Genomic DNA, 19985 nt, shown 5'->3' on the forward strand with positions numbered 1-19985 from the left:
GACATTCTTTAACAAAAGAAATGACTGTAGTCGATACAGTCGTCGTCATCAGCACGTCAGTACGGACGAGTTTCTGCGAGCGGAAACTTGAAAGACACGTTATGTTAAATGTGCACGTGTCCATAAAAACCATTTCGAAAGCGCTTACATACCCGGGAACCCAATTGTCACTCCTGCGCTTTCGTGCGATTGTGAAGTACTTGACTACGAAAGTTATTAACGAAAGCTAAGAGCGCGCCACCAACTAATACGAGATTTTTATTAATGCTGTAAATCACAAATATACCGCAGATACAAATTTTGCAAAATGGGACATAAAATCAAAATTACACAAGTGTGTAAAAATCTATCTATTAAAAAAAATTATAGTTATTAAGTTTACAAGCGATGCTTACGTAGCGACGCCGGGCATGATGTCGTCGCACTGCCCGCCCGCCCTGCGTCTCCATACGGTGCTTGTTCCTAAGCTGTAATGCAACTTTTACATTGCAGTTTTTGTTTTATAAACCTAAAATTGATTGCTTCACGATTCTGGGGCATTACCATGGAGTCTATTGTAGATGCGTAACAGTTGCCTGCGCAAGGAGCCGCCGATGTCACGGAGCCGAGGCGGTGCTGACTCACCGCGCCCGGCTCGCCCGCCGCGCGCCAGCAAACGAACAAAAACGCAATCATTAAACGAGCGGCCTTCCACTGGCCGCGAACCTAATTAGCGCGCGTAATGACCGCGCTAATCGCTGACGCGCCAGCATGGCGTCACGCACGCTTAACCTTTACGGAATTTTTTGATTTTCCAGTGAAGAATGGTCAGCTTGCTTGTTGTTGATTACGACTTAAATACGTTCGAATCGTAAGGCTATAAATTTATTTAACATAAAAATATTGTCTGAAAAGTTCTCGAGTAAAGCTATAAACGGTTTGTCAAAAGACAAGCCTCGGCGCCGACTGCCACTCGATGCGCGCGTAGTATTGTGATGCTCCAGAACGATGACTTGGGAATCTTCGTCACATCGAGCAAGTAGTTATCGGTTTTGTCGACAAAATCTATAACTATTTTCACAGCTGCGAGATTATCTTCAATCAAGAAGACTTATATGGACCGATAAGTGGCAGCTGTCAGAGTGGATAAGTAATTGAAATTATGCCGAAATAAATAATTACACACAGCCGACCTATGGTTTTTTGTTAGGACTGCTTAAATGTAGCCACTGGGGTCTTAAGTTTCTAGAACAGTCCATAAACCGGCAAGAAGTCCACTAGCGAGGTGGACAGACAACTTCGCTAAGAACATCCAAAGATGACGGTTGCTGGGCGCTTACAATCGGCCATATTGGAGGTCTATGTCCAGCGATGGAGCCTGCTACGTCTTAAATGATGACAATGACATTTTGCAGATCCCAAAAATACTACACACAAGGCACAGACCATGGTAGCTACTAAAGCACAAAAGCTACGTAAATTATTTTTAAAAAAATATCCGCCGTGACACCGCCGGTAGACTAGTATATTTTAAATACATCCGTGAACGTGACTCACGGACAACCTCCAATTTAGCTAAACGGTAACATAAAATTAAATAAAAAGTACGGAAATATAAAATTAAAACCAACAATAACAGACTCAAAAATTCGCATTATTTATACTCGAATAAATATTTTTTTTCTTTAGTGACAGTCGACCCAAATTATCAATAAAATTCGATATAGATCTTTTTTATAGAACGTGAAGCAGTAAACTTTTCATAATGTATGAATGCTGCGCCACAATACTTCTAAAAGCATAACATCAACGGTTCACAGCCCGCTGCCGGTGCCAGGAAAAGAATAATTCCTGTACTTCTGGCTTGTGCAATTATAAAGCCAAAGTAGTGTCGCGACGAGCATCGCGCCGTCAGCGGCCTGTGCGTGACCAACTCCAGCAGAAAGTTGTCAACAGAAGTCGTTATTTTGACATCGTTACCGCGCCGGGATTTTGTATCATAAATACGGCGGAAAACCAGGCGCCGCGCGTCCGTTTCACGTTAAAATAAATCCGAAACTGTAAATTTTATTGGACAAGGTGTTATTTTAAAACATTTGACTAATCAGTAACACGTGTAAATCTCTGCTCCGCGAGCAACCCCCGCCCGGTGTCACGCGAGACAGGTTGGGCGAGCCACGTGGAAGTTTGCCAATTGAATCAACTCGTTCGTCTGACTCACACGAGATGACGTTTCTTTCGATCTCGTCGCCCGGACTCTGGCATTTTTGATAGTCTGCGATTTATTCAAATTGATAGCTCGTTTAGATAGAATTGCCTTACAATATGGACGCTGTTGCCAGTGACTTGAATAGTCACTTTAACAACACAGGCATGTCCTCCATTTTTGACCGTTTTTTCTGACTTTTATAGTTTAAATTCTTACAGGTTTTTTCTTGATTTATTTCACTGCTCTGTATCACGTTCAATTTATAAAACAACAAAAGTCAACCGTTTTACTTTTAAAAGTGATTCGTATTCGTTCGACCTAGTGATCCAAAAACAAAGAAGATTGGGGCAAATCCCTTTTTTTATAATTCGTACTTCTTGAAAATTATTCGGAAATCAATTTAAGGAACACATTTAACATTGTTTTCCATTAATCGTTTCTCCCCCCGTGGTCACCGGGGTGACCGTTCCTAAACTGACAGTAAGCTCGCTCGCCCTTGAACCTAGAGAAATATTTATTGCTGTCGAATGACGGACGTCGTACGCCGGCAGCAGGCGGCGGGGGCCTCGCTTTAAGAGATCACCGGACTTGCTCGCCGTCCTATTTTATATATACGAGTCTTTAACACGCTATAAAGCAAGATTTAGTATTTTTTTATATATTAGACTGCTTTGAAGTTGCGCGGCAGTGTACAAATTTTCAAAGTTCTTTACCCACCACGTACCTAACAACCACGTACCTAGTGAAATAACGTAACTACAGTGGAAAAGACGACCTAGATGATAATGCAGCTTGTGAATAAATTGTTGCAACTACTGTAAGAAGGGAAGGTAAAAGGAGCAAGTGGCGGGGGTGCCCTGGATCACAGCGGGGAAAAAATAGGATGGAAGCGGTTCAGGGAGGCCTTTGCCGACTGGCGAATATATCTTCACAAAATTAATAATGAAGAAATTACTTAATACAATAGGTTTTAATTTTAGTTGTTAAGCTCTTGAAAATTACTTTTGAACGATCTGAATAGAGTTTTGAAAAAAGTGTTTAATGAGATCTGCGAAAATGATCACAAAAATTTCGATTGAGTGGAATGGTCTATCGTCAGACCGGGTTTAGGACCAGAGACGCTTTATTTTAAAATTTAATTGAACTCTCTTTATTATTCAATTTTTCCTACTGGAATCCGTCTCTTGATGTAGACGAGTGATTACTGTAGTAATAAAATATCATTTATAAATGATCCAAGCTGCAGCGAACAGCATAAAGAAATTGAAAGGTTATGACTGAATCGGGGAAAGTTCATATAGAGATATCCCCGGGGCGGAGGGGAGTTATCGAATGCCGTAAAGATTAAGTCCAAATGGCACCTCCACCACTTTTTGTAAAATGACATTTTGCTTTAAGTTTAGATCTGTCGACAAGGACAGTGTGAGCACGGGCACCGGCGACCTGCCAACAGCAGGGCGCGCTCCCGTCCACGTGGCTACTGCCCCTCGGTCAATGTTGATGAATTCAATGAATTCTCCAATTACTCGCCTTCGTAAACACGCGCGTACTGTACACACAGAACTGTTTATTATTCAGTACTAGTGTTAATGCAAATGTCAACAACAAAGACTAAAATAGATTTCAAGTTTCGTAACTACATTCAACGTTTATTTCAAAATCACGTTAGCGCCAGTAAAATGTATTCTGTATGTGCGCCAGAATTGATTGTCGGCTCTTGAGGTGGTGATGTTTTGAATGCGGCTCGACAGGGGCTCGTTATCACCGAGACGCACTGCTGGAGGCGGCGACCTCTTATTCAGCGGGGCCTTGGTGGGAAGGAGTAGTAACATACGATAAACTAATCAAATAAAGTTAAACGGCAAGCGCGAGGCTATTTAGGCTTTATTGTATTTAATTCGCGCAGGTGGCCTTCACCGCTGGGTTCCCAAACGATTTCACATTGACGTCGGCATCGCTCGCGCAGCGCACAAGGGCGCCGCGGCCGCGCGCCCCTGCGCCCTCGTCCGCACTCGCGCCCGCAGCCGCAACCTGGTCCGCTAGCACCGAATTCTGTGGACATAGTCATAGACAACAAGTCGGACAGTTCGTTGTGTTTATAGCATACAAGTTGCAATAGCATCCGTGTGAACTGATGGATTATTTCCCATTATTGCATCAGGAAAATAATAACAGAAAAGCCCAACTGAACAAAAACTTCAATCAAGTTGAGACCTAGAACATTGATGTTACATCTCCATCCGAGTGGAGCAAAGAATATCAGATCATAATCAGATTTATCTGTAATCTGTTTCGCAGACGTCCACTTATAAAAACTGCTGTGACTGACGTCTCATGTGATATCACCCAACGTTTATTCACATTTTTTACTGTCTGTGTACAAGGTCAACGGCTATAGGTGCAAAAGTAAGTTGCATTCATTTATTTTTTCTGTTGGAATGCGACCGATTGATATCTTCTGGCAGTTCAGTCTGCGGGGACCGTCAGTGAAAAACAATTAGCTTTAATGTACAATATGCATAGTAAGTAAATTGGTAATGTCCGAGCTCTGAACCAAAACAAATCCTATTTTTATTATTTCACAGGCCATGATTTCCGGACGGGGTCTAATTGACAGTAACTGAATTATTACATTGAATCTTTGGAATCTTTTGTACCTATAACTAATTCTGTAAACAAAATTCGATTGCAATCGTTTCTTTGTGAAGTTGATGTGTATTTGCCCAACCTTCCGCGATGAAATCATTGCATCGGCGGCGTCAGGGGTCAGCTCTGCTCGGGCTCGGACGCGGGCGCGGGTGCGGGCGCGGGCGCGGGCGGCCGCAACAGGTGCGTTATCGCGTTATCAGCGCGCGGCGCGTCGTCAGTGCCGCGCCGCGCCCGGTCCGCGGCGCTCGTGCCACGACTCGACACTCCCTTCGACCGAGCGCGATCGCTGTCGAACTGCTGTGAATTGTGTGCGGAATCATTCCATAATATTAAATTTATTTTACTTTCATTTCAAAGTATCGATCCTTTTCGAAGGTCTGCTAACGGATTGAGACATTAGTGAAGGACTCGGTGCTCGTCGACGTCCGTGGGCGCGCACTTGTATTGGTAAACAAACTTTGCGCGCGATGTGAGCGCGTGGCCGCCATGGCGCGCTCGCCCCGGCGCACGCCCGCGCGCACCCGCCCCAGGGACATGGTGCGCCTGCGCACACAGCTCAACACAAAAGGTTAACATCTTTTTGTTTCTCTTTCTGGCATTTACGGATTCTGCAAATTAAAGGCGCCTAGCTTAAAGCTCTTTAGTAAGTAGACTCCAAGATTTCCTCAGAACCTTCGACTCCTAACGTTATATTTTTTTATTTTCCCGGATTCGGAGATCACTGAGCTCAAGTGTTTCATGGACTAGTTATGAATGCAGTTCAGGCACAGAAGCCGCAAGTTTCAACTATCAAATATTGCTCCGACTCACAAACCCACAGCTCTTGGGATTGCAAAGATGTATAAAATCCACTCAACCCATACCTCACGCGGAAGGCAGCAGGAATATGACGGCACAGTTACAAACAAATGATTTTTTCATTTAAGCTGACATAAACAATTCGTCCAGAGGTTTTCATGCCCGACCTAGGACCCGCTAACCGTCTCGTCCAGTAATTGTATTGGAAACACTGTGCTCCGATGACATTTTGAGACGCAACATGCCTTTAGCATTCCTATTCAAGAGTACGCGAGAAGGTCAACGGGTGAACCTCGACTTGAAGGGTTGCTGTTGCGGGCTGCCATCACTACCACTTCACAAGTGTAACGTTTAAATGTTCCCGAATAGAGTGCTCATCAGCTGACGGTTCCTTCCTTCATTGGATTTGTTTTTAACAACTTTATTAATCCTCACATATACCTTGTCATACAAATGAGCCATGGCGACTGTAAGTCTGCATTATTTCTTACGAATATGTAATACACACACACACACACAGTCTCAATTTGTTGACAGTTGTAATGTGACCTTGAGTGCAGATGAATGGATACTTTTTTCCATTCACCTCTCCGGCCGCAGGTCTACCGACAGTGTCATGATTTTAAAAATAATTGAACAGTTCGTGTTATCGCTGAATTCGTTTCACTCGCGCGGATTCGTTTCAGCCGCGGCTGCACGGCCAACGTAAACAATTGCTCATTTAGTTTCTATCGAATCTAACCATCGTTGTTTTCAGCGGCAACATCAAAATTCCGTAACGGTTACATCAAAACAGCCTTTGATCTAAAACTGAGCCTACTGGCGTGAAGTACGTCATTTCCTAGTAAATGGAGACAGCAAAGAGCACTCACGGGCGTCATCGCCTGGTTCCCAGTCGCTTCACGGATCTAAAAGCGCTGTTCTGGAAAGATGTCAACAGCCCGTGCAAGCTGACTGGCCAACATTGGCTCGTATTTTGAAACCGGCTCGATACGGGAAAGAGAACTGTGTCCTGGGTGCAGTAAAACTGTAATTGCACTCTCGCATAGCGCGCTTTCGACCAACAAAACCATAAGCGCCCTGTGTACGCTCCTCGTAGTGAATTCCGCAGCGGCGAATGACGTCAACGCGGTAAAACCACTGACCACGACTTGCTGGCGTACGGCATTGGTTACGCACCATCACCGGTCAGCGAACTCGTTGTGACTTAGTACCCGTACTTTGAATTATTATTGCGTTGGAAGTGACCCACTTAACGATATTTTAGAAGAAAGCTACGCAAATTGTTTCTCTCGGCTCGAGGCAGAAGACGGCGATCGGACGAACTCTCAAAAGCGCTGACAAATAGATTACTAGACAGGACACTGGGCGATTGGCAGGTGCTCACTGCGGGGACCTCTTTGATGGTGGTGATGATGTCATTCGTTTGTGATTCCCCGGGCACGTTGTCACTGTGACGGCGCGGGTCTTCTCTCGCATAGCGCGGTTTCGGTGGATTTTATATACTGAAATTGAATCTGCAACCTATACTATAACAGGTCACGGTTTATTTACGACAATGAAAATAATTCCTTAAAGCAATCATTGCTCTGGTTTTGGACCTCACTAAAAATAGGCGCAGCAGCACTCGACGCTCGTGTCCTCGTTACTGATTACCCCACTCGAACTCAGACCTATTGACACCAATACGCGGCACAATACTGCCGCGGACACGCAGCTGCACGGGCACTGATGTCCATACGATGGCAGAGTCAAGCCCCTAGCAGTTTCTCATCAGAATCTGCAGTCGCATCTAAGTCTTCTTGCTATAGGAGGTTCATGATTTAAAAATTAAATGGTGTTCTTCAACGACTGTACTGTTGACGAACGCTTTTCCGCTTTTGGCGGCAATGCGGTCAGACTGTGTTCTTGCCTTTTGCCTCTAAGCTTTGGCAGAGCAATTTTCACCATAGGAGGTGAAAGCCAACGGATGCGCGGCATTTCTCATCTCAGAAAGAGTTCACATGCACAGATTCGCTAACGATCCCGTGGGAACGCTCATCTGTCGCGCCCATCGCAAAACTGATAAAGCGAGGATCACGGGGCTTTATTTGTAACGGTAGAAAGGTTACTATTTATCGTATGTGATACATTTAGTCGTGTCATGTTTCACTTTAAATCACAATCATAATCAAGTTTGAATCATGAAGAGAAGAGCGCAATTTCATGAACACCGGGCTTAAGATAGATCTATGGAAATTCCAAACTAAACCCCGCAACACTCGGTCGAGTTGTTTTTTATTACTCACAATCATGGTTACACTACTATTTTAGAGCAATTATTTCCCAAGCGGTCTCTTCACAATATTTTATGTTGTATAAGGATTTTTTATCATTTTTCGTTGGATAAACTTGTTTAATTTACAGCAGGTTAATGGTGAAGTATTTATGAAAAACAGGTTAAATGTAATACACACACACGCGCGCGCGCCTATGAAGGAGTTACTAAATTGAAGCAGGTTAGAGAAATGTATAACGAGGACGCTTTTGTTTTTGGCGCTAGCTCTGTGTACATTGTCTTTCGTTTATTTGTCACTTTAGTCTAGTGAAAAACTTATCATACATACACGCACACATGGGGCATACACATAAATAAGTAACATCCCGCGCGTCTGTGGGAAGCCGAGCCGAGTTGTCGAGCTGCTCCGTCAGTTAAACGCAAGGCTGGCAGAACAGTTTGTCTTGTAGCAATTGAGCTCGCGAGCAGCGTCTCGGGTCACAGTTCAGCACGCCGGTGGGCGGCGGCCTGCGGCGGCGCGTGTCATCGCGTCACGGTCGCGGGACGCGGATCTCAGAAGCCTCTGGTCTATGTCCAGCAGTAAACATCTTAGGAGCAAAATGATGACGATGGCATTTGACACAAACGTACATAAACAAATAAGAAACGTAAAATTGTAGAACTGTAGAAGGAAGGCGAAGAAGGTAAGTAGTTGTATAGAAGGGAAGTATGGAAAGGAATGCAAGATATTTTAAAGGAAATTAGGGGAAAATGCGAAAGACTAATATGAAAATTAATTAAAATTATTCAAAAAATAATAATGTAAATAAAGACCTTTTCCATCCATGACAGGGGTTGAACGAGAGGCCCCAAAAATAGAGGCAAAGAAAAAACACATCGACACCGAACGAAACGAACTAGACGCGCGGAATTTAAGAACAGAGGACGCTTACTAATGTTTGTCTGATGACGCTTTGTACATCGTGCACGGCAAATGCCTTGCGCTACGCAATGTACATAGCACATCACAAATCTCCAAAGCCGCACTATCTGACTCATATATCTCCAGCGCTGGGCCGTGTTGTGTGGTGTGTTATATTGTCAAATGTAATTCTTTCACCAAATTAGCGCAAAGAGCGCTTGTTTGTTGTTGACATTGGATAGTAGACGTATAGAAGCGCAAGCGAAACAGCGCTGGCAACCTTTTGGATAGTCGGTGCTCAAACGCCGTGGACCCGGATGTGCTCGCGCGCCGTTGTGCCCTGCTCCCAATCGATGACTGTGTCCGCGTGACATTGCGGTGGTACCGTTGCGTTCCGCTGTCAACGACTGAGTATTTCAACGAAAGTAAAAATGTCAATTGGTTGTTTTAATGCGAAACGGGATCCGCGGTTCAGGGCGCCGAAGCTCCCCCGAGTCCGTGCTTTTCGAACGAATGACGACGCTCACCGACCGCTCGGCGGGACAGTAGACGGTACGTGTCCGCACAGTGGTTAGTGTTGATGGCGGCGGCATCGGAGACTTGACCTGCTAGTGGTGCAGATAATAAGTATATATATATATATATATACATATATATATATATACATATATATATATATATATATATATATACATTGTGTAGGTCTTAAGAAAAATAGTCCAATTGGTGGATTGATGGAAACTACAATCAAATTTGACCTTGACTAGTTCATATCCGTTTAGATATATGAGAAGTCCACCGCGTTAATGCGATTCTTTTGTGAGCGCCCTCACAGCGTTACAAAGCTGTGCAAGCTAAGCGTTTGCACAGCAGTTGGCTCGGGGACATCGGAATAAATAAAAGAGCACAAATACAAAGTAGAAAATACTTTTTGACATTTGTACTGGACGTTCCGTCAAAACGTATACTCGGTATGGGGAAGGGCTTCTTTACAGCCGCGCGCCGAAATTCGGGCAAGGACGGCGCGTGAACTTTCGGCCCGGATCGCAAGTGGGTCGCGGCGGCGGCGCGGCCGTACGACCTGGCCGGGCCCGGCCGCCCCGACAGCGCCGCCGACCGCACTCCAACATAATATCTCACCGCTAATACTTTGAAAGTATAACGGCCTAGCCTTACCTAACTATCAAAAGTAGGCGATGGACACGGCTAATGTTGTTATTGGTTCAGGAAATTCAATTTAAGGTGAAGGCATTCAAAAAGCAGTAAAGTCCTCAATGTCTGCCTTTGATTGTCTTTATTGCTGCATCATGATGCCGCGGACATCATCGGCCTCGGGACTGGTTGCACAGAGTCTGCCGGGGAGTGACGGGACACCTTTTTGTATTCTTGGGACAGCTCTGTGGATTTCAATAGCTTTCTCTAACATAAAGACGAGACATTTTTTTAGGCTCCAAGTTGCTGCGGCCCAGCAGAATTGCCAAGCCGATGCAGAAAAAGATTGTAAACTTCCGTTCACTTCATTTTTTGTTTTGCTACAAACGGTTGATTTAAACCCATACGTAATATTCCGGTGAATGACTTCCGTCCGCCTTCGCGATATGATACAATAAGGCAGCGTGTATCCGCTCGTGCCGCAGCGCGGAGCACATGTTAAGTCACATTACACAAAAAGACGGCATACTTTCACCAAATCGGCGATTTGGCCCCGCGGCGTTCGTGCGGCGTGCGGCGTGTGCGGCACAGCCGGCTTTCCCAGCGCTGGGCCACGAAACGGTCGAGCGTGTTCGTTCATAAATTTAATTATTCACTGGATATTCAGACCAAATAAAATTCACACCGTTTTAGAAAAAACACGGATCGGAAAAAAGCTAGTCTTGAAATATGAGCCGTAAGATTTCCTTGGAAATTTGTTTTAATTAAACTCAATCTCACTCCTGTTGGCTACGTCGCAGCTACAAAATTTATTTTGATGTATTGTTCATTTTTTAATTATCAATGCAAACAAAAAAGCACGAAGTTTTATTAGCATTAGAGTCGATAGCCTTGATCGTATGTACAGAGAAAGTAGGGCGCTGGATCATTAAGTAATAAATGAATTAAAACGATAATACTCATAATAATGTTGACGATAAAACGCGAAGTATTTAAGGTTAGGGAAGAAGGATATACACGCTGCCTCATAGTTTACCAGATTAAGGATCTCAGGCTGGAATAAGCGCCGGCTCCTCAGAGTCGTGCGTGCAATCCGCGCAGCAACGATCGTGACGCATGCGCCGCGCGGGCCGACCGGCCACGAGCGACCGCGACGTGAACTGTGGACGTGTCCAGGTGATGGTCACGATGCATATTTAGTGATTAGGTATTACATATGCAACAAATATAAATTTTTCGTATCAGCGACGTCAAGAAATAAAACAAGCGCGGTTTCGTGGCCCCGCGCTGCCTTAGCTTTCTTCCGCACTCCGGAAGCGCACGTTGACAATGAGAGCGGCGCATTATGGTCGCTGCATCGGAGGGCTGCCATTAAATCTGTCTGTGCGGTTTAGCGCGGGGGGCATCACGCATCGGGAACGCGGCCGAGAACCACTAATAACAATAACTTATAGAAAATAGCTCTCGACTTATCCTTGCAGGTTGCACGTCCCTTGCGAGAGATACTCTGTTCGCTGCGCGTGCAGCGTCTGCATCTGCCACCAAATAGAAGCGCAATTGGGACCCGTTTGTCGAAGCGCTGTTTGTGATATTGCCAGTCGCTGTCTAATGTTTAACAGTGACTACAGGAGCGGCGCTGCCCAGGGTGGTGTGCTGCTGCAGCCCATGCACCACCGCACTGTGGTCGGCTCTGCTTTCACCGGACACCGTCCGCTTCGTCACTAGCTAACAAGCAAGTCAGGTTGAAGCGCTGCGCTCATTAAAAGTTGATGTTCAGCTTCGTACATCTGGTCTCCCCGTGGTTTTTATTTACGTGAGGAAGATACGTAGCAGCTGGAAATCACCGAGACAATTCCAATCCAGTAATCTCGTGTTGTTGCGGCACAACCAGGGCGTTGGGGGAGATTCAGCTTTCCGGCGCCCCGCGTATCTTCCCAAGGATTCCCATTATCTTGTACATATTCATAAGATTTCTCTCCACCTAACAAAATAGGGCACTAGCGATCGTATCGTGTCTCGCCGACAGCATAGGGCTGCGGTTTTCCGGCGTTCAAAAGGTTTTCTAAGCTATCACCGTCTTTTCTGCCTATGTGATCCAAAAACTCGAATACCCGCATTGCGTTTTGCGCTTGTAGACAAGCTCACTCTGAGTCAAAATGCGGTAGCGCTGGTCATACATAAGGAAATAATATCATCAAAAACCCGTTGTCGACGAGTTGAAAATTGTTTAGGTACCTGGCGTGCATCAATACAGATCAACCCAAAATCTGGAAATTCTCCTTGAGAGATGTCCTCGCGTCTGCAGCTATTAAAGAAGTGTAACATCTAACTACAACAATGAAGACGTGCGCCGCGCCGATGCTCATCAGCGACGACATCCATGCGACGGCACCCCCCGGCTGCACCCCCCGGCGGCATGCGCGCGGACCTGCTTAGCATTGAATTATGATTTTACATCAAACACCTGAGTAAACAGCTCCGGCCGGCGCAGCGCTTTCTGAACCTTATGGCTGTACTTTTAAGGACGGGAGTGCTATCAGTGATACAAAAACACCTGAATTTTAACATGTAACTCAAAATGTTTTATAGACGTCCACGTGCACCTGCGCGAGTGACGGGCCAATCTAATTGTCCCCGGACACGAGTCTCTTAGTCTTTGTTGTCCGTTTTGCCGCATCGAAGGAAATTTTCTGCAGCGACGGCAGGGCCTGGCGGTCACGGCGCTACTTCTTTAACCCGTTGCCTTTAGCTGGCTTTGGAAACCACGTGCGCGATCTTCGTATTGGAACACGAAGGGATATCAGTCCAGTAATCTGACCTGGTGAAATTACCTCATTTCGTAAATAAGCTATCGTTATAAAAAGCCTTGTTCTTTTGCCACGAACATTAAGTATATCTGAACATTTATGTTCACCGCAACGAACACGTTCACTTCTCTATACGAGTGACGTTTGTCATCGCTTGAGCCTGAGTACTTCCTGAGTGCGGTTCAATGTATTCCTTTCGCGTGCGATAGCATCGCCAACGTCCCGCTCAGCCCCGGCACGGAGCGCCGACCAGGGGCTGGCTTAACCTATAGTGACGGGTGCGCAACGCACACAGCCGCCGCCGTCTCAGAGGCGCCACGGCAACATAGAGTGTGTGTTATTCTTCCACGGCAGTGAGTGTTATTCTGCCGTCATAAGAAGAAAGGCCATTAATACCATTACTGAAAGCTATACCTATACTTTTTGAGTGTACTAAGAACAAACAGAGAGCTCCGGATCATGATTTATTTGTTCAAACATTTATTTTGCATTCGAAGAAAGGAGGGCGTGTTGTTTATATATATATTTATATAAACGTATATATAGTTTATATTAATACATACATACATATATATATATATATGTATGTATATATATATATATATATATATATATATATACATATATATATATATATATAATGCGTATACCACACGGCGCTTGTGTGAAAGCGACGCGTTATCAAAACCCCAGCCTAGTGTCCATAAGTTGTCGCCAGTAAACATGTCGCTCGAATTTTTATTGCGTTTCTCTGAATCAAAGTGTCCTCTGTCTCCTATCACGACCGCCAACGCTCGACCCGCGGCTGGCGTGCCATGAAGCCGGCACCGCTGCTTCCGCAATGCGTTTGTTATTTGGCCGCGTAATAACGTGTACGTACCCGGTGTAAGTACAAAGCGGTTTATATATAAACGGGTGCGGGCACCGGCGCGGCGCGCGGCCCGCGGAGCGTCGTCCTTGCCGCTGCGCAGCGAACACAGCGATATTGGATTACATTCCGCGCACGAGACGAACGGCCGCGCAGCGGGCCGCCGGAGCAACGCGCAATGCGTGACCACTTAGCGCACACAGCGGCCATCGCTAGCCTTGTTATAATAATCTTTTGTTTATTTATTCCTCTGTGTACGTGAATTGGCGTGCAGATGCCGACTTCAACGCTTATTAGCTTTCAACAATGCGCATCAATACAAAAAAATAAAATATAGTTAATAAAAAGCGCAACGGAGTTGTGCGTTCTTACTGAGGAATAATGATCAGAGCCACCGACATCTACGGCCTCTGAAATTGTAAATTTTGGAACCGTTAAACAGAAGTGATGGTCAGCGTCGCGTGCGCAGCGCCCGGTGGCCGGAAGTGAGCCGCCGCGTGCTCACGCGCAATTATCGCCATAGCCGGCCGTCGATACGATCCTAGCAATTACAGCGCGGAGTCACGAATGGTTGACCGCCGAGGTCGGGCCTTGTTTATGTGCTGGAGATTTTACTTTGTTATAGATATACTTAATTAGATGATTATGACGAATGTTACAATATTTACTGAAAAATATTCTGAAGCTATTCCAAAACGTCGTCGACCGATGGGAACTCTGTGAGAGCAACATCGTCGCCAGTGAACAGTGTCGTCGGCGCAATGCACCGCATCACGTCTGAGTGCGTTCGCCCACTCGTTTCCAAACCCGTAATCGACACTAAGCGCTGAATGTTTTCCTTGTTAAAATTAAAAATGAAAGCAACTTGACACGGTGACGAGATATAATATAAGATCAAGGAATTAAAGTTAAAAAAGTATATCTTTTTTTCCCGCCGTAAGATAACGAAGTAAAAAATCGACACGGTACTAGAATCACTCAACATTCCCCCCGGACACTACAAAACGATGTCGAGCTATACGCGCGGGCGATGCGTTACATGCTCTGTGCACATGAGCGCAGCAAACGTGGCGGCCGCGGAACTAGTTTCGAGTGAATGGAATCGGGCGTGTCCTCGGTGACCATGTGCCAGAAGAATCGACTTTTATTTATTTATTTAGGTACACGTGAGTTAAGGATACATTAACTGTTTCCGTATCAATAATGGTTCTGTTGTGTTATTTTATAGGTGGCATAACATTTAAGATTTACTATTTGCATTATAAAAAAGTCTAACACGAAGAAAAAATTGATCGTACGCGCGGGGAAACAACTGGCTCACGACTTTAGATACCAAAAGAGCTCTTAATGTGAAAATGCTTAAAATACTCAATTAATTCTAAGGATACTGTCAAATACTAAGGTGGTCTCTGAAAACTATAACCGTCGCGCAAGACATCGACGGCAGGCAAGCGGTCGCGTATTCACGCGCGTTAGAAGAGCTGCACATTCCTGAGACAGAAGAGTGCATCCCGACATTTGTCCAATAACTGGGCTCGCGCGGGACGTCGAGGCAAAGGAAACCTGCAGCCCAATAAACTCGAAAAGGTTTCCACAAGAGATTTGGTCATTCAATTCATTCGACTTCGTAAAACCTGTCCAATAACGCGGCAACAATACTGTCCGCTTGACGCCTGCACGCGCGCACTGCGCCGTTGCATTGGCACACGCACAAGAACGGTGCGGCAGCGGCGACGCGCGCGCGGCCGCGTTTGTGCGCGTTGCTTTGTTGTCACCGCGGTGCCTATGACGAGTTCTCTTGCTTCAGGAATAAGAGCCACATTCCAACGCGATTGTACAACATGACGTGTTTTTATCTTGGCTGTAGTCAGGATCTAAGCCGCTTATAGGTTGTTCCGCCATAAAGAACTTTGCGAAAAACTTATACTTTGTTATATATCAGGTTATGGAGTGAGCACACGTGACGCGTCTGTTGCTACTGAGACACGATTGTGCGCGTGAACGCGTCCGTAACAAATTGCGGGCTCCGTCGCGCTGCGGGGCGACCTTGACCGAAGGGTGGGCCCGCATACGCGCGCCGCGCCCGCCCGCCGCGCCCGCCCGCCGCTCGTAGCCCTGAGCATTAGAAATTAACAAATACACCATTCAATGAGCAGAATAATTATCAGTTTGGCCGGGGGGGAAGGTCCAATAAATTATTAATATGGATGATAAATCAGGGTAAGGTGTGGTTGTAGCGCGCCAGACTGCCGATGATTCATCGCACAGCGACCCCCTGTGCCGTCGGAAAAGTTACATCATAGCTTCCAGCTGCTCAGTCCTGAGCACTGTTGGAACATCTCGTATTTACGCTCAAGAGGCATTTTATTACAATTCAAGGGATCATAATGTATGATGGGTTGGCGCCATCTCGATGTTTGGTCAGTATTGTTGATGGCTGGTTCATCAATTACACGGCGACAGCTCCACGAGCTCGTGACGTGCGCGTGCGCGGGCGAATGCTGCTTGTAGTAACGTCACGTTTAATAATGACATAACTTCTCAAATATGTGATTGAATTTTAATTGAAATTCCGACTCTGCCGCCGCTCCGAGCCCGCGGGCGCGCGAGGCTCCGGCGGCGCGGAGGCGTTTTAATTTAGAGGTTAATTAACGACTGGCGCACTCCCGCGCCGATCTGGCCTCGCTGCGCTCAAAGTCAGTCCAATGATATCATTAACGTGACAATGTTCAATAGACGGGTGCGCCGACAACCTGTCCCAGTTTTTCCTTACAAATAAGATTCGTCTCCTTAAAAAATCAGTCAACAACACAAGAATCGGTTTAACAACACAACAAAGGTCTCTAATTAATTTATAGATGGCGCCTCTGGGTGATCAAATGGCGCTGACTTGATTTCCTCTCTAAAATTTACAGGTTCTTGGGATTTTCAATAAGTCATTGTTTTGAAATTCAAGTGTGTGTGTTCTTTTCACATACGCGGCGAAGGAATGTGTTGCTCGTTAGTCAGCATGAACTTTTACATCTGTTTGCAATCATCCTGTATAAAGTGTTCATTTTGCAATATGTTACATTTTATCTTTTTCTATTGGAACACGACAGTCCAAGTTCTCCTGGCAGTGAAAAGTTTGCGGCGACAGATACAAAGTGATAGTAAATTAATTTCAGTACGTAGTAATCCAAATTTTGGAAACGAATTTTCTTAGTAAATCATCATTACATTATTTGCTATTTCGGAAAACATTAATTTTGAGTTGTATGTATAACAATAATAATGAGTTGCACATACGCCCATTTGAAGCTTTTGCTTTTAAAAAACACCGAGTGGAAATTCACGATATCGAATTGTGTAAGTTTTTCCTTGCAGATAATAGAAAGAGTTTCTCCCACAGGGTGGTGTGATGTGCTCTATTCTCATTGAGCCCGCAACCACAACGACTAGGATTCCGGAGGAGAGGGGAGGGGAGAAAAGCGTGCACGTTCATAGCTTCCCATTAACAGTGGTTGCGATGGCCTACTTTGTGACAAAAATGTTTATAGCGCGGGCCGAGGCGCCGACAGCTGACCGACACACAACTCGCTGGAGCGGCGAGTGACACGCCCCGGGCGCACTGTCTTAATCTGCCTCTCAATTAGTTCCACTGGCACAGAGGAGCACTACCGAGACAGGACTCCGTCCTCGTTGCGCAGGTTGGGTGTGCGGTCTGCGGTAACTGCGGATGCGTCTATAAACGGGAGATGACGACATGCCGGTGACGTCACCGTGCGACACGAAAAGTTCAAGAGCAAACCCATTTTCTGTGACCGAGGTCAGCGGCGAGCCCGCGCCTTGCACGCCAACTTGTATCTGCCTTTTTTTTTACGTAACTTTTTAATTTTCAGGTCGCCCGTTGCTTTAGCTGTGCCGACGGAGTGGCGACGGGCGACTTGACCTTGTAAATAATTCCTCGCTACATTTATAGATAGCGCCTTTCAATTACTGTCGCTGGGAAATTTTTGTTTAGTAGTGGCGCGGAGATGAATCGCAAGAAAGAAATACCCGATCGAGTCGGTCGCGAACACTTCTTAAATCCGGGCGCGCTGGGCACCCTCGTAGCTTTAGGTTGAAGAGTGCCTCTCGGGCAAGCTCAATTCTAAATTCTAGTTTCTACCAAACAAAGCTCTAACGCCACACGTCACGCGATTCACTGAACATCATCCTGAGTGGGTCATAATGTTAAAAATGTGAAGCGGCGTGCAGGCGGGCTCGCGCTCAACGCGGAAGCAGATACTCGTACATCGCGGGCAAATCGATCGCTGCTCGTTTACATGCGTCTATGGCTTTCTTTTTTATTTAAAGATACGTTTTTTGGTTTCAGGTACTCGGTGCACTTATTCGATGGATGCGTGAAAGGGATCATTGTCGTCACAGGCGGAGATCTGTGTAAAGCCGTGTTACCTGCGTTCTGTTGACTCTTCGCCTCGGCCACGACTTGACATGTGTGAGTCTGCTTGCGATGCACCTTGAAATTGTTCGTGAAATAGACGGCAGTAAAAAAGATAGAACATGAAAAGTGAGCTCCGATCGGCGCTCGCGCCCGGCAGCGGCGGCGGACTGCGACGGCGCAGCTTATTGCGATGTCGGGCGTCGACGTTCACTGCGCGAACTCTGAAAGTTTGCGGGCGGCAGTTGCCGAGTTGTGCAGTTTTCGATCTCCTAAGGAGTTAGTCGGCTTGCGGACTTAATGTCGCAAGTTCTTAGCCGGGCAAGCTCAGTACGTGTTTTATTTTCGTTTTAACGAAAATTACGTTATAATAACAACTAAAAGTTCCGATACAAGTCGCGAAATAATACAGCACGATGTGTATCCAATGGACAAACCCATTTCATTCAGCTATAAACTTTCAACATACAAATATCCCTAAAGAGCCGCGAGGCGCGCTCTCGACGGACCGATGCTTTTGAATCGGTTAGAGTAACAAAGACGAATGACTGATTGCGCATCAGAGAACAATCAGAGCGCATGGGGGCATATACCGCTCCCCCCCCTCCTCTCGCCCCTCGCTGCCACTACAGCGGAAAATCCCGCGGCACACGCGTCGCCGCCCCCCCGCGCGCCTCCCCCCGCGCGCCGCAACGCACGAAGTTTACGACGTACACATCCTAGGTAATTTAAGCCCGCTTACGATTCCGACGCCGGCGAAGAAAACGTTCCTCATTTATATTCTGACAGCAACTCATCGCAAAGACTCGGACGCTGCGGACGGCTCACGACGCGAGCGCATGCGCAGCGTGCCGCCTCCAGCTCGGCTGCGCATGCCGCCTCTAGCTCCGCTGCGCGTGTCGCACGGTCGCGTCCGCGTATCTCTGCTGGCTCGATGCAGCGCACGACATGAGCTACGACGCTTTCAAAGTTTTATTTACACAATACCCTCACTATCCATCAGCTCCCTCCGGCGTTGGGGGCGGAGTGAGTGGATTTCCTCTGATTGACGGGAGATTTGTCGCCTGTGCGCCCCCATTACATTTAAACAATTCTCATTCATGAAATAAAACTGATGTGTATCATTACAGTCAGTCTGAGTAGATAGGACGACCGATGTATAAAAATATATGTACGTACAGTCCCCGGGCCTGTCTAAAACGTATAAAAATAAACCGCTAACTAATACGTTAAAAACGTAGTGTTGTCCCCGGGTTCGTTAGCGAAGGTTTCGGTTGTTGTTCGCAAAAGGTTTAATGAGGTGGACAACAAACAAAACTATGATTACCAACAACTGCGTCCTTAATCAGAATCACCTTGACGGTCGCAAAAGCGCGGGCTGCGGCAGGCAAGAGGCTTTGCTACACATCAGAGTGTGCAGGGCGTGCTTGCAGAGTCGCCACTTAAACTTTCTAAAGCTGCAGGGTGTACCAGTTGGCAGGCAAGGTATATTTACAAGCCTTGATTACTTAACAGGGGACAAGCACTGGCCTGCGCTGCGATTGCCGGTTTTACAGCGGGAGGGTCCGGATCCTGCTCGTCCTGTCGTCTTTGTCACGGACACTGGTCGCGTGGCAAGTCCTCTTGCCTTCCGCAGCCCGCGCTTTTGCGACCTCTCATAATGCCTCGATAAGAGTTTAGGAATTGGTTCTCGTGCTACGCGCGTGCACGCCGCACGCCGCACGCAGGCCCGTCGGGTTCGAATGCATCGTAGAGTTTATTCTAAGTAAATAAATCTCCAGGACTTTTGTAGCTAATAACAAAGATTTTTTTTACCCCCTATTTTGTTGGGAACAGAGTTTTGTTGGGGCAATAATTTTTTCAATTCTCTTTTTATTTTTGTACAGTATCTTTCTCTTGATATATATCATAGATTACCTTC

General features: G+C 46.1%; 1 protein-coding gene across 2 annotated transcripts in view; it reads left to right on the top strand.

Moving 5' to 3' along the window:
- The first annotated feature begins 5075 nt into the window (after positions 1–5075).
- Positions 5076–19985, top strand: part of LOC137929023 (phosphatidylcholine:ceramide cholinephosphotransferase 2-like) — a 44854-nt gene continuing 29944 nt past the window's right edge. The window contains exon 1 of one of the 2 annotated variants that reach the window (XM_068772049.1): positions 5076–5405. In XM_068772049.1, coding sequence (XP_068628150.1) covers positions 5324–5405 — 82 coding nt within the window. In that variant the 5' untranslated portion in view covers positions 5076–5323. Of the gene's footprint in view, positions 5406–17998; positions 18122–19985 lie in introns of those variants that run through there. The other variant, XM_068772050.1, reaches the window with a different exon arrangement.

This window comes from Battus philenor, unplaced genomic scaffold (genome assembly GCF_028537555.1).
Source record: "Battus philenor isolate CCGP_79_NKW_IND1 unplaced genomic scaffold, ilBatPhil1.0.hap1 SCAF_4, whole genome shotgun sequence".
In the NCBI taxonomy this organism is placed as follows: Eukaryota; Metazoa; Arthropoda; class Insecta; order Lepidoptera; family Papilionidae; genus Battus; species Battus philenor.